Genomic DNA, 14237 nt, shown 5'->3' with positions numbered 1-14237 from the left:
ACAGCTGTCAATATTCAAAGTGCTTGAGGAGGGGGACAGGGCTGGAGAGAGACCAGCGTGCCTGAGCTGAGCCACTATGTGTCTTACCAAACTTTGTCACTGAGTCTTTTATACAACTCCTTTATGCAGGATCTCTGACATAATTCCTATTTTTTTCCACCAGCCATTATATATGATAAATAAAACAATGCACTGAAAACACTGAAATCTCTCATCAATGTCTTTGTGAAAAGGGCCCAGATAAATGAGTCTTGGAATCAAAGGCAGATTACATGACTGACCATGTATCATCCTCTATGTATTGAACATAGTCTTTGTAAAGATAGAGCGGTAATAAAAAGTGGTATTGTGTGCTGTGAAAGGCTGTGTGGGTCTGTGCATGACTAATCTGTCTTTCTGCATTATTTTATTCAATCTTCTCTGACTTTATGCCTTTGACATTTTTGCTACACTCAGTAAATTTGAGTGAATAGGCAATTTTAAAGAATTTTTATAGGGCTTCAGAGAAGTCATACGCAGACTGTATCTTTGTTCAGATTTAACAGTTTAAATATTTCCTTTGTCTAGGATGCAGAGTAATCTTTAGGCAGAGGAGAAGAGGGGGATGGGGTAGGAAATGCCTAAACCTCCCTTAATATTTTGGCAGCCTTTGGGGAGGGGCGGGAGCAGCGCCGCGGGGCCGGGCCCGGGGGTGCCCGGGGTGGGATGCTGGGCTGGGCCGGGCTCTGGCAGGGCTGGACCGGCTGAGCTCAACTTTGCTGCGGCCGCCCAGGGGCTGCGGGCAGAGCGGCTCCCTCCCGCAACTCAAGCGGGAAGCAGATGAAATGTTTAAAGGGCTATTGTGAATATAGGCTTAAATATGATCCTCTTGCATCAGCCAATTTCTCTGACAAGATATTGCAAGGGTTGCTGTTTCTTAGTAAATAATGATTTTATTGCATCTCTTTAATGAACTGATAACGTGATACACAGTAAATTATCTGCATCTATAACATTACTGGGGATAAGCAGCGTGGTTTTAGTAATTTATACCACAGAGAGACATGCATTATAAAAATAGGAAAATTATTTCCTTTGTTAAATTGTGCAGAAGTCTTTACCTGAGGAACACCAGACAGATTAATCTCCAGAGATCCACTCGCTTGTATTTAAGCTGTTGAACTGTTCGCTGTTTTTTTCCTCAGAACAGTTGAAAAAAACATTTTGCGAGCCAGAATTGACACTGTGGGTATTGTTCCTGCTCACACAAGTTATTAAAATAATTACTAAGCTATTTTGAGGTAACTTGAAGCTTTCTTTAAAACTTAAATCCAAATCTGAAGGAATTAGTGTGAATGATTTGCATTGATGACAACCCAAGTATTGCAGCCAGCTCGCCCAGGCACCTCTGGCAGCGCAGCCCCAGTGGCTCCCTGCACCCCCGGGCGCTCCCTGGGCCCTGGCAGGGACTGGGGGGGGCTGCTGAGTGGGATCCTGGCTGGGATGGGGTTCGTGGAGGAATTTGGGGGATGCCCTGGGCTGGAGATGCTGTGGGGGCTCGTGCCAGACCCTACACAGCCCCAGAGTGGCACTGCTGGGACCCACAGCATCATCCTGCAATGCTCAGCCCTGGTCCTGCCCCAGGGGAAAAGGCAGCCCCTGCTGCAAGCCCCAGTCCCTGCAGCTGGCTGCAGGCACCCAGTGTCCCTGCCAGGGGCTGCTTGGCCCTGGGGCTGCAGGACACTCAGCCCATTTCACCCCAAGCAGAGGCCAGGCAGACTCTCCTCCCCAGCTGCCCTTTGTGGCTGGAACCCGGGATTTGTCACCCGGGCAGGGCAGCAGTGGGTGCACAGTCCCCACAGGGATGCACCTCCACAAGTGTAACCCCGGACAGGTGGTGGCTGGGGAATTTTTCTGCAAGCACAGGACAGCTGGGAATAGAGGGAGGATGTTTCAGAGGCTGGTTTTTTTACTTTAGTATCATCATTAACCTTTCCAAGAGATAACTTCACGGACAAGATGGGATCCCAGAGCACGGGGTCGCCCCATTAATCCCCAGCCCACCCTTCTGAGAGGGGCACACTGCTGGCAGATTACAATCCTTCCAAATGTAATCATGTTTTAGCATCTTACTTAGAAATTTTAACGGGTGAAAATTCCCCATCTCGGTGCTAGATTGCATCATGAATTCCCTCTGCCTCGTGCAGCAGGGATGGAAAAATACTACTTTTCATCCTTGCACAGTGCTTGATGTAAGTTTCTGAAAATGAGCGCTCTAGTAAGCCTAAAAATGTAGGATAATATGATTCATTTATAGATCTCTGATAATAGATGTGGTTTCTGTTACTCCGTTACCACACCAAAGATTACTCCTGCTCCTTCAGGAAGGACACAGCACCCTCCTCCTCCCAAACCATTACCATAAAGCAGGATAAACAACAAATACCACCTTATCATTAGCTGCATGGAGCAGTTCCCATTGATTTATGACGCCAAACACCGCAAGGCTGGATCAAGCTGCAAGTCTCTTTTTTTGCAAACATTATTTCCACAAGACCGGCGTAAAACACAAGGAGCCGCCTCACCTGGGCTTGGTTTTGTTTAAAAAAAAAAAAAAAAAAAAAATTTTACAACTTGCAGGAATTCTTCCCAATATTAGTTATTAACAACCCCAAGATGGCATTTGCATTTTTATAACCTTGTTACTTAAAAGTGAGACAGCGGAAGGAAAGACTTGGCGCTAGCGTTCCCTGCGTGCTTTAATCCCAGCCTGAGCTTTTTATGCTCGAGAGCACCTTGTGATGCTGTAACTAACCTCAAACCCGGAGCAGCGGGAGGGCAACAAACCCCCGAATACAGCAATGTCATGCTTTACAGGCGTACTCTCCGCAACAGCATGAATGGAGAAAAAAACCCCGGTTGCCAAGGAAACGCTCCAGTCCGGGTAATTATTACAGTAACTGTCTGCACACCCCACCTATAACACAAATGAATAATAAATCAGCGCCTGACTGGCAGCTCTCCGCCGCGCCCGCCAGCGCCCCCTCCCGGCCAGCGCCCGCACCTGCAGGGACGGGAGGGGAGGGGAGGGGAGGGGAGGGGAGGGAAGGGAAGGGAAGGGAAGGGAAGGGAAGGGAAGGGAAGGGAAGGGAAGGGAAGGGAAGGGAAGGGAAGGGAAGGGAAGGGAAGGGAAGGGAAGGGAAGGGAAGGGAAGGGAAGGGAAGGGAAGGGAACGCTCGCCTCTCAGCGCACCCGGGAACGATTTGCTGGGCTTGATTTAAAAGACGCAGCGGGAGTTGGCAAAATTCACGTATCGTGGGGTTAATGTGGGTTAGAGAGGAGCTATTTGTAACACAGAGGCGCTGCATTCCAAACGCACACATCTGATTTCTTTTAATCCCAGCTCGTTTTTTGCGGCATAAATCACTTAGTTAAAATGAACACCAAAACAGCTGGTTTAGACATTCGTGAGACACCCAAAGCTCTGCCGCGTTAGATGCCCGAAGTGAGCAGTGGAAAGCGCAAAGTGCAGCTCGCCTTACCCGGGAGAGGGAGATGGGTCAGGTACCCCAGAATTGGCTCCAGACGGCTCTCTCCTCCCGGCACTCGGCACCTTCTCCTCCTCCCTGCAGCTCCCCCAGCACAGCACCAGCGAGCAGCGAGCTGGGTACGGGCAGGTGCCCAACACACCTGGGGGCAGTTGAGGATTTAAGGGCAGGTGCTTTTCTCCCATTTGCAGTGCCTGATTGATGCAACCAGCACAGAGGGCTGTGTGGGCGATGGGACACACATGGCCGTGTCCCTGTGGCTGCTGCCACACCTCACAGCCTGTGCCATCGAGGCACAGCTGCCCCAGCCAGGCCACACTGCTGCTGAGGACACGCCAAAAAACCTTTGGGAGCACTGGGAAAGCCAACAGCCCATCCTCACCCCCATGCCCAGCAGCATCCCCAGCAGACACGGAGCCTTGCAGCAGCACGAAGTCACCCAAGGGATTTCTGAATTAAAATGTACCCTTATTATTACTTTAGTAAAAATTCAAACAGTAGCACTGGGGGCAAAAAGGCATATGAAGATGAAGTTCCCCCCAGGAGCCCTTCATGCCTCCAGTTTGGGCATCTGTTGCTCCATCCCATGTTTACTTCACCCATGTGTTGGTGGTCACCTGCAGCACTTCTTGGCTCCAGTGTTGCAGAGAAAGCAAATTTTAAGTCCTCACAGAGACAGGCCTTCACATGATTGCTTTTTACTGCTTAGATTTTTATCTGCTTTGATAGATTTAAATATTTTTTGTTGTTCTTTGGTGTTTGTAAACATTCTATAAAACGCCTACAGCCATCTCTCTTGCTCTAGGCACTGCCAGTGAGTCTGCTGCTCAAGCCCAAGTGAAGAGAGGAAAGACGAAGGCTCATTCCAGCCTGTGAGCCCTCTGACAATTAAATATACTGCAGAAAGGAACAGACACACTCAGGCTCCCTATTAGGGAAAACACTCATGTGCTTAGTTTTAAGCATGTGGTTAAATCCATTCTTCTTTACAAAATCTTTGAGACATAAGCACATGCCAAAGTGCATTCCGGAGTAAGGATGCTTCCCTGAACCGAGGCCATAATTCATTAAAACCCAAGGTGCATTTATCCTACTTTTTCCCGTGAGCAGGGATGTGAAAAAAGGGGAGGGGAGAAAAAAAGAAAACAAGCAAGGAATTAATTTTTATTTTAAACTGATCTATGGTGACAAGGGGCATTTGGTTTGCTGAAGTAACTTGAAGTGGGAAGTATTTTAGAAGATATCTAAATAAATCTTTTCAAAGGGGTTTCTCTCTTTCTCTCTCTCCCCCTTTCTTTCTTTCTCTCAGTTTTCCTCTAATTACCCATGTCTGGTAGTCTTGGATCTCAACCCCTTGTTATTTAAAATACATATTCATGGAACTATATTTTACAGTTGCACTGTTCTGGTTACAAAATAGCTTCTACTTTTCTAGGACATAATTTCATTTTGTTTAGCCAAGAATTCATTAAAGAAGCTATAAATAACCTCCTTTAAATATTTAGCCGTGAATAGAGGGTGGACTGGCATTGATGGCTTATTTTAGTACTAATGCAATATGCTTTAAAAAAAAAAAAAATCCGCATTTGAGCATGAATCAAGTAAATCATTAACACTTTCACCGTGACTCTCAGGACGTGCTGGAGCAGTGCTTGCCCCCTCACAGCACAGGGGGCTGCTCAACTGTCCCTGCAGCTCTTCCTGCAGACAAGCAATTTGCTCTGTCCTGAGGGGGAAATGTGGCCCCCACTTGTGGTGGGCTGCTCCCCCAGCAGAGCCCCTCCTGTCCTCCTGCTGCCACACTTGGACAGTGCTTTCTGCCCATGAAACCACTGTGGCTTCCCAGACTCCGAGCAGGGGACAGCAGAGTTCCACAGAGTGCCTCTGCTTACTTTAAAAGTCACCTTGGAAAGAAGTTCCAGTGCCTCTACCCCCCTTTCAAAAAGAGAGAGAGGAGTGTTAAGACAAGGGGGAGCTGGTGGTTCTGTTCCAAAGCCACACCATGAGCTCATCTGCTGTGATCTGAGAGCAAAGATCCAGGTATGAGGTGGTTATTGTAGGGGGAAGGTGAGGAAACAGCACTAGCTGGTGCCCTGCTTGCCAAGATTTGGAAAATCAGACGCTGATGGCTCTCAGGCTACCCATTTACAGTCACAGTCCCTCCTTACCCCTCCCAAGTCTTCCTGCCTCACTTTTTAGGCTGGGGCTTAAGGTGTCAGCTGGAAAGCACCATCAGTTGAAGGTACTCCAGCTCCCCATGTTCTCTGCCATCCTTTTCCCTTGTCCTTGCTCAACATACAACCTCTCTCCTTGTGCAGATACAGACATCCTGAGAGATTAGGAAACTCACTAGGTTCAAAACCCACACACTAATGAAAAAAAAATCAACCCAAACCCAGCTGTTTGTTTTTAAAGCCCATCTCTGTCACCTACTATCACTCAAGGGGTGGCCCCATACAACAAAAGCTGCGTCAGCAAAATGGGATGGGAAGAAGATTGGAAGGAGCTGCTGGGCAGGGAATCCTGAAGCCAGGACTGCTCTCAGTCACGAGAAGGATACACCAAACTGTACCCTGAGTGCCACAGTGCTGTTGCATTTTGAAATAAAGCTGAAGCATTAAGACATTTTTTCTTAGTACTGACTCCCTCTGGGCATTCCCAAGACAATTACAATGTTTTCTGAGTATACAAAAGAACTAGGAGATTTTGTAATCAAGAGTCCGAGTTTATGCTTCTCTCCTTAAGAGCATTCAATTTCCATGGACATTCATTAGCAGGAGGTTAAAACACAATGGCAGAAGAGAATGGACTGCTTTCATGTCCATGTGGTAGTAAACACTTCAAGCTAGAAATGCAAGTTCAAAATAAAAACCTCTCTGTGGTGCTTCCAAATTAGTAGTAAAGCAACAAAAACCACACGAGTTTCACAGCTTTTTTACTGAAAATTTAATTTTACAAAATACCCTTTTCCATCAAAGAAACTTCCCTGCAATGTACATGAACCTGGCATTTTATAGACCTGTACAGTGAGATATCAGAGAGGTTTGAAAGAAGGAAAAAAACTTTTAGCAGACACCTAGTCGCAAAACCTACAGCAATGTGAATACAAGTGTGTCTTAAAATGCTAAAGCAAGTAATGTAATATAATTGGTGAATCTATTTGAAATGTGAAAAGTTTCCTTAAAATGGTCCATATGGTATGTAGAACATCACAGCTGGCACAAAACTGCCTGTATTTAGGTTTAAACACAAAAACAATGTATGTAAGGAACAGTTTTCGAAAAAGAACCCAAGTGCTGCTATCATAAGGCAAACATATACAAAGGTGCTGACAGCACATAGGGAAACCGACAAAATAAGATGAATACCCAAGTGTTCAAACATTGAAGTGTTTGTTTTCCTAATGCTGCCAGTAAACGTTGAGGAGATAACTGGCGCCAAATTACCACAGGACACCCTGGGAACTGGGTGGGTGCTATGGAGAAGGCTTTATATAATCTCCAGAGGTGAAACCAGGCAAGAGCCCTCCTGCTTGGGCTAGGCAGCACCTACTGAGTCTGCTGCATCCTGGCAGCTCTGAATTTGGAAATCCTCCTGACAGGCTCTTCTGGGGCGTCGGACGAAAGCTCCTCTGATTTGCGCTCCAGAATGGTCGGCAGCACGGGGTGAGCGAGCACTGGGTGGGGTATGAAGGAGGGAGACAAAGGCTCCTTCTCTATGACAGTTCCAGAAAATGCCTACAACAGAACAGAATACTCAGAATGAGCTAATAAAATGCAAATGTGAAGCTATGCCCATAAGGTCATTACCCTATATTAGCCTGATTAGAATTGTTATTTCTTCTAATCAAAAGTAAAGAAATACCCTTAAATCAATGATTGTTGCCTGCATAAGTAACCACATTGTAATTAACCTCAAAATATAGCTTGTTCCAAGATGACTGAATGAAAGACAGTATCTTAAAAGTAGTACTACTTAATCTCATTCCTACTGCATAAATGATGTAAAAATGTACTTCCTCACTGACACACACTCAAGAAATAAAACAGCTGATGTAATACAGTTTCATTTTGGGTAGGAAATGGAGACACTTTGCTAAGTTGATGTCAGCATTTCCATCATACGTCATTTAATGACATAATATCTTCTAACTGCATCAAGCTGAAACACTACATACAAACTGACAATCACATATTTTGTTTCTTCTTTTCTCCCTACCAAATATGATCAAAAATGGTGAAAGCAATTTATATTTAAGAGAACAGCAAACTTGCTTCCAACTATTTCTCTCTGTAAAAGGCCTAATAAAAACATTTAATGTTTAAAAATTGCAATTTATATGCAGCCAATTATGTGACAATCCTTTTCAACTTAGCAAAGAAATGACCATGGTTCTTGGAAAACAAGCAGCTCAGAACTACTTTTCATAAACATATTTAAGAACAAATCACTCCACTATGTATTGAAAACAGAGAATTCAGCATGCCCAAGGACAAGGGGAAGCAGTTCACATCCAAGGTCTGATGCTCATGCTGGGCACAAAGGAATGCACACCAGATTCAGTCACTATGCTTAATTCTGCTTTTTCATAACTCAGTTACCAAGAAAAACAAAGCAAAACAAACTGGCCATTCTCTTCTTGCAGGACATGCAAAAAAAGCAGTTCTTTTTTGTTTTCTGCTCCAATAGCCCAAGTGTGCCTAAAGCTGTGCCTGTACAGCCCTGTTAATCTAACAAGAAGCTCATTTTCAAAAACAGGTAAGCAAAGCACAAACTAAGTGATTGTGGTAAAATTAGAAATTAAAAAAAAAAAAAAAGTTACTGTGTTGCAAATGGTAATGGAGAAATAATGGATTTCAAACACCCAGAAAAAACAACCAAAAGCAAAACAACAGCATTTAGGGAAGCACATCTGACTGGAGTTTTTTGCTCAATCTCCTTCAGGTGCTTAGAAAACACATTACATTGTACAGAATAATCATGCCTGATTCAGACTGATGGGTAACATCTAAAGTGTATTTAGATGTGTTATAAAAATACAGCAAATATATTCCAGAAAGTATACAATGTGGAGTGCTAACTCCACAGATAAATTTTCCATCATGAATCTTCACATCGTGCCTGGATACATCTGTAGCTGTTTGCATGAAAAATGGTGATAAACAATAGCTTTTATGAAGAATTCACTTATTGTCCAAAATAATTTTTGTAAAAATAGTGTATTCATTGAACTTGTTCACTGCACTAAGAACTACTGAAGACTCAAGTTTTATCTAGTTGGAAAAAATTAGTGTTAAGTTCTTACAAAAGAGAAATGAACACATTGTGCCACGACTTTCTACATTTAATTCTTGCATTCACCCAGTCACTAAGCAACTGTCCATTTTCCCTTACATCTTACTGTCTTCCTTTTATGACAAAGCCCTGAACTTTCCAAACATATGTAAACAAATTTGTTTGGGATCACTAATGCCTAGTCTGGAGTAGGATGAGCAGGGGTGCAATGCTTCCTTCCACCAGGCAATTTCTCTGCTATTGACACATCAAAATAGTAATTCAGCTATGTGTTTTGAACTTGAAACACTCCTTGGACATCAGCTGTCTAGAAGTGCAACAGAGGTTAGAGAATCACTTCTTCCCTTTCATCAGTTACAAAGCACAGATTTCCCTCTTTTTGTCTAAAATCCTGCTGTCTTCCTGCACTGAAATGGTCAGGATGACCTGGCACACAGGTTTCACCAGTAAGTGACCACTCTTTGGATCTTTATGGAAGAGATCCAAGTCTTGGGGAAGGCATGTGAGCAGCTCCTCCCTCTGCCCCTAGGATGTGTGTGACAGAGGCCTGTCACCTGGGATGTCCTCCTGAAGCAAACCAGGTAGGAGTTAGGAAATTATTTTAAAGAAATCAAACAGATGGTATAGGCATCTACAATCATTAGATTTCTCATTTTTATCCCTGCCAACAATCAATAATGAATTAAAAACTGTACCTCAGTTGTCCCTGAAGAGGGAGGAAGCTTTTTCAGGAGCTGCTGCTGCCCTTCCCCCTCCTCTTCCTCCAGGATGCCTTCGCTGTTGTCACTCTGAGTGGCTTCATCATAGCTAACACTCCTCTGAACTCGTCTGTCATCAAACTCAGCAGCACTGTTCTCACTGGTATCGCTACAAACACTGTTCTCTCTGCTTCGAGACTTCAAAATTGATTTACGAGGGACATACTCTCCATTCACAACATCAACAAAGACTCTAGAAAGGAAAATGTTAGCTTTAATAAACCATTTCAGGATCAGATGACAAATTTACAGCGATCTTGCTTTGTCTTTTGTACAAATTAATTATGATGTGCCTTCCCAACTTTTTCACTGCAGAATCACAATACTGTACCTTCAGAGGCACTTTATTTACCAATGTACAAGAATCAGTGCTGCAGAGTGAATGCTGTTATGCCCTTCATTCAAGCATTAAGTTGGTACTTACTTTCAGCAGAAAATACATTGCTCTTTGAACAATGTTAGAAAACAGAAAGGTGTGAGTTGGAAAAAGTTAGAAAAAAGGTAAACTAAATGATGACCAGAGTTGTTTCTGCAGAAAATCAGATCACAATTTAGGGATGTTTTCTAGAGTTAAGTCCTTGTCAAATGTAGAATACAAAAACAAATATTTGAAACATTCATTGCACATGGAAAGGATGGAGCTTTTTCCTGACAAGTGTCATAATCTGCTTTCAATTAGAAAAAAAATTTTAAAAATCAGCTTTTAAGATTAGATCAACAGGAAGATACTTTTCAAGTATTAGCAGACTGTGAACTGACAAAGATGCCTCTTGTGCTCCCTCTCCATGACTTGAAAAAGTCAAGGGTGGGTGGAGAAGAATGAGAAGACAATGCCAATTTTATCAAACTCGTAAAGGAGGAGCCCAATGACTGGATGAGTTTTAGGGGTGTTAGTTGTTTCTAACAGCTTTATTCATCAGGCACTCATAAAATACATCTCTACAGAAGACAGAGCCACAGCAGCTGCAATTAGAGGACGTGGTTCCACTTTTCACACTTTGTGACATGTTTAATATATTGAGGTACACAAATAACAGTGGGATTTTCACCATCAACCCAACAGGTATCTGTGTTTATCTTTACAGACCTAAATACTTGTTTTAACTATCCTGTCACCTTAGTGTTTTGTACAATCCCCTAAGCCCAGCACTGATTTTCACGTCTCTGTGTGTGAGTGTCCTTCAGGTGAGCAGTACTTTTTATGGAGAATACAGAAAATGACAGACTGAGGCCAGGGAGAGGAATTCAAAAGTAACTATGCAAACAAAGAGCGGAGTATGTTTTGAGACACAGAAAGAAGAGACAGAGCCCAGCAAATCAATAACCAGGAAAGCAGGAGTATTACAACTGGTAGATCTGGTCAGTTCTGTTTGAAAACAAACACAGAAAAAAATGGCAGGAAATTAACCAAAAATATGTAATTGTTGCATTCCTTTCTGAGGATGGTATGTACTGGCAAATTTACATCCATTTCAAAGCTCTGAAAAGGCAGGTAAATGAAGAATTGCTATTTGGAAAAGGCAGCGCTAAGCTCAGAAATATTTTATGGATATGAAAGCACAGCAATCATGCAGAAAGCACAAACTTTCATTTTTAAGAAGTAAATTCAGTTCCAGCTGTTTCTTTCAGGAAACTGTAGGCAGGATTTCACACTCTAAGTGGACAGAGCAGAAAGGAGAAGGTCTGCTCAGGGGAAAGCTGCACCATAAATGACCCACCGGTAAATGTCTGCTGGGGTTTTGATGTTGGGCAGCTCTGGAGTTGTGTGGCCATTGCCACTGCTGCTCTTCCTTTTACGCTTGGCCTCTTCCTTCTTTTCGCTGAATTTCAAAGTGGTATTTTTTCCTGTGTTTATTCTTACCTGAAAATTGAATACAAAATGACAGTCTAGACCATAAAAGCAACAATGACCAGGCTGCAGATCAATTGATTCTGACGTTCTCTTATCCAAGCAGTTGGGAACTAGGAGGCACAGGTAAGTTAAACTAATGTATAAATGGTAACATTCATAGTGTGCACTATTTATTCTCTACCACTTGCACTAGGCTGGGGCATTTCTTTGCCCTAATGTGCACATATTTTGCATATAAAATATGACAGTCTGCTTATTCAAGCTCTTCTCAACAGCTGAGCTATTCAAAGGTTAAGAAGTCACTTTAAAAACTCCTAGACAGGATACTGCCTTTTACAACAGCTAGAAGTCAGAACAGCAAGGCAGACATGTGAAGATCTTTTTTTTTAATATCATATTTAGGACTGCAAGATCTAAAGAGTGGGTTTTTAATAATTTGAAAAAAACCCAAATGTCACCTCCAGTTAGCCTTCTACTATATCTACAGATCTAAAATTTTCAGGTTCAGATATGGCACATGTATTTTATATAATCTCTTGAGCAAAAGATAAAAATTAAATAAAGTACAAACCCTTTTAGGCTCCACAGTGTGAGAGAAAAAAATAGTTGGAATCGAGTTGTCTCCAACATCTCTGTCATCTTCATCATCACTGTGATAGTAAGTCGAGCCATTAACCTGGCCCAGAAACAAGTCTGAATTTGCAAGTTCTTTATGGAAGTTGTCCTGAGTAATACAGTCCTCTGCCCTACACATCCCATTCACATCTGTCTCCTTATCTTCCTTCTCCTCTTCAGAAGAGGTTGCATCTTCTCCATTTTCCTCAACTGCATCAGGCATCCTATGGAATGAAAAAATATCTCAGTGAACAGAGGCAATTCACGCTCCTGAGAGACACAAACACACAAAAATATGAACTCACCTCTATGTAACTTTCTTTACCCAGGTGTTATATTTTTAGACAGACTGTGAAACTTCTCTGTGCCCTCTAACAATGACTGTGTCCTTCCCACACCAACTGGAAATACCCAAACTGTGACATCATGGCTAACAACCCATGTATTGCTTAAGGACTGGAATAGACCTAAGGCAGTCAACTGAGCATTAAATGGATAACTCCCACATGGAAAACTAAGGATTTTTTTCACTGCTTGTGGGAAATGAATTTCACTTCCTCCTCTTCATCTTAAAGAAAAAATACCAGAAGGCTGGACTGCTGTGGTTGCACAGAGGCAGATTTTAGGAGCTCTGGCGTTGCAGTGAGTGCTTTGTTCATGTCCCACCCTTCTTCCACCTACTATAATTTAATTCCATCTGTGTGGTCAGCCATTTGCCCTGTTGTGAGACCCCTGTGTACCAACAGCCTGACACTCACAGCTCTCTGAACTCCAGCCCTGCCTGTGCCTCAGCAGTGCTTACCTGTCAAGTTCACCAAGGATCTCTTCTTGTCTCTCAAGCTCTTCTAAGCGGGCCCACAGCTCCTCCTCTGACTGAAAACGGCCCATTGGCTTTGTATCACTTCCATTTGCTGGAAAATCTACCTCAAAAACATTTGATACTTTTGGCTTTGAATGAGGTTTGTGAGCAGTTCGGTATTTTCCTGTGTAATAAAAAAATAAGATGCAAATACTAAGGTGACCCACTGAAAAATCCAACAAAAAAATCCAACAAAAAACATCTGAGGGGTGAGAAAAAACTCACAAAGGAACTAAGGAATATGGGCAGAACATTTTCCATTTCAAATTATTGTTTAACTGTTTAAGTGAAACTGTCAATGAACCAGAGCACCAGCACAGGGTAATAGTCTCCGGATGTTACAGAAATACCAAGGCAAAACAGAGATGTTTATTTACAAAGCAGGAGACACTGATCCTGTGACAGTTTTATTACAATGTAGGGGTTTTTACCTCTTGTGCCAAACAGTAGATTTTGATTTATCTGATAGATACCAACATGTGAATGTGACATTTGCTCACTGTCCCATTAACAGCAGGTTTTATTAACTGGGAAGACAAACCTGGTTTGTGCTTTAGCTCACTTTTAACAGTCACATTTCAAGAGCAGTCTTTTTTTAAAATTTACAATGAAGACCATTAAAAATCATCTCTAGAGTCACCTGGAAAATCTGATCAAAATCCAGTCATTATCAATCACTTATTTAGTGAAAAAGACCCATTCTGAAAATCAGACAAAACCCTGCCTTTCAGAAATAATAATATAAAAGCCATTTAAAGCCACAGAGGTGACCTGAAATACACATTTGTGAGTGAACAGTAATCAGTAACAAGTTCTTGCTGGCATTTAAAAGCCCTGCTCCCTGGTAAAACAGTGCATCCATCGAGGATGGGGAATACCTTTTCCTGTCTGAGTGCTGTCTGGCACATAGGGAACAAATCCTAATGCTTCAGCCCTGTCAGGGTGAAGGGCAGGCCTGTGTGTTTAACCCCTTTTCCCTGAGAGCAGCACTCCTGGGGGCACTGCCTGCTCCAGAGAGCCCCAGGCAGGCTCCCAAGGAAGCTCCCTGCCCTCTTCCCAGGAATGAGGGGCCATCCCCTTCCACCACTGCCACAAATGCAGTGGGACTCCAGTGGCTCTGTGGGTCTTTATGCAACTGCTTCGTGATTCCAATCAACAGTATTTCAGTGTCCTCATTACTCAGCATCCTTTGTGTTTTAAAACCTCTATTAACCAACTGTGCAGCCATTTTTTTTTTAATTTTAAGAACTCATGGCTTAAAGATATCCTTATTCAAATACGTCAGCTTATACTTTAATCCTGAGTTAAATACAAATTCAACAGCAACATTA

The 14237-nt window shown here is 42.9% G+C and overlaps 1 protein-coding gene and 1 long non-coding RNA gene across 2 annotated transcripts in view; both read right to left on the bottom strand.

Annotated features, from left to right (window-relative positions):
* Positions 1-1786: 1786 nt before the first annotated feature.
* On the bottom strand, positions 1787-3562 carry LOC306807174. The gene is made up of 3 exons (XR_013775649.1): positions 3522-3562; positions 2795-2956; positions 1787-1910 (listed from the first exon to the last, which is right to left on the bottom strand). It is a non-coding gene; the product is annotated as an uncharacterized lncRNA (long non-coding RNA).
* Positions 3563-6449: 2887 nt separating this feature from the next.
* URI1 (URI1 prefoldin like chaperone) overlaps positions 6450-14237 on the bottom strand; it is a 40580-nt gene continuing 32792 nt past the window's right edge. Inside the window, exons 7-11 of the mRNA XM_079316076.1 lie at positions 12850-13030; positions 12004-12271; positions 11299-11441; positions 9518-9773; positions 6450-7264 (exon numbers count right to left, since the gene is read on the bottom strand). Of these exons, the coding sequence (XP_079172202.1) occupies positions 7076-7264; positions 9518-9773; positions 11299-11441; positions 12004-12271; positions 12850-13030 (1037 nt within the window). The 3' untranslated portion in view covers positions 6450-7075. The remainder of the gene's footprint in view (positions 7265-9517; positions 9774-11298; positions 11442-12003; positions 12272-12849; positions 13031-14237) is intronic.

The sequence above is a fragment of the Erithacus rubecula genome (assembly GCF_903797595.1).
Source record: "Erithacus rubecula genome assembly, chromosome: 12".
In the NCBI taxonomy this organism is placed as follows: Eukaryota; Metazoa; Chordata; class Aves; order Passeriformes; family Muscicapidae; genus Erithacus; species Erithacus rubecula.
The sequence above is the reverse complement of the archived record's forward strand: the minus strand, read 5'-3'. Positions and strand labels throughout refer to the sequence as shown.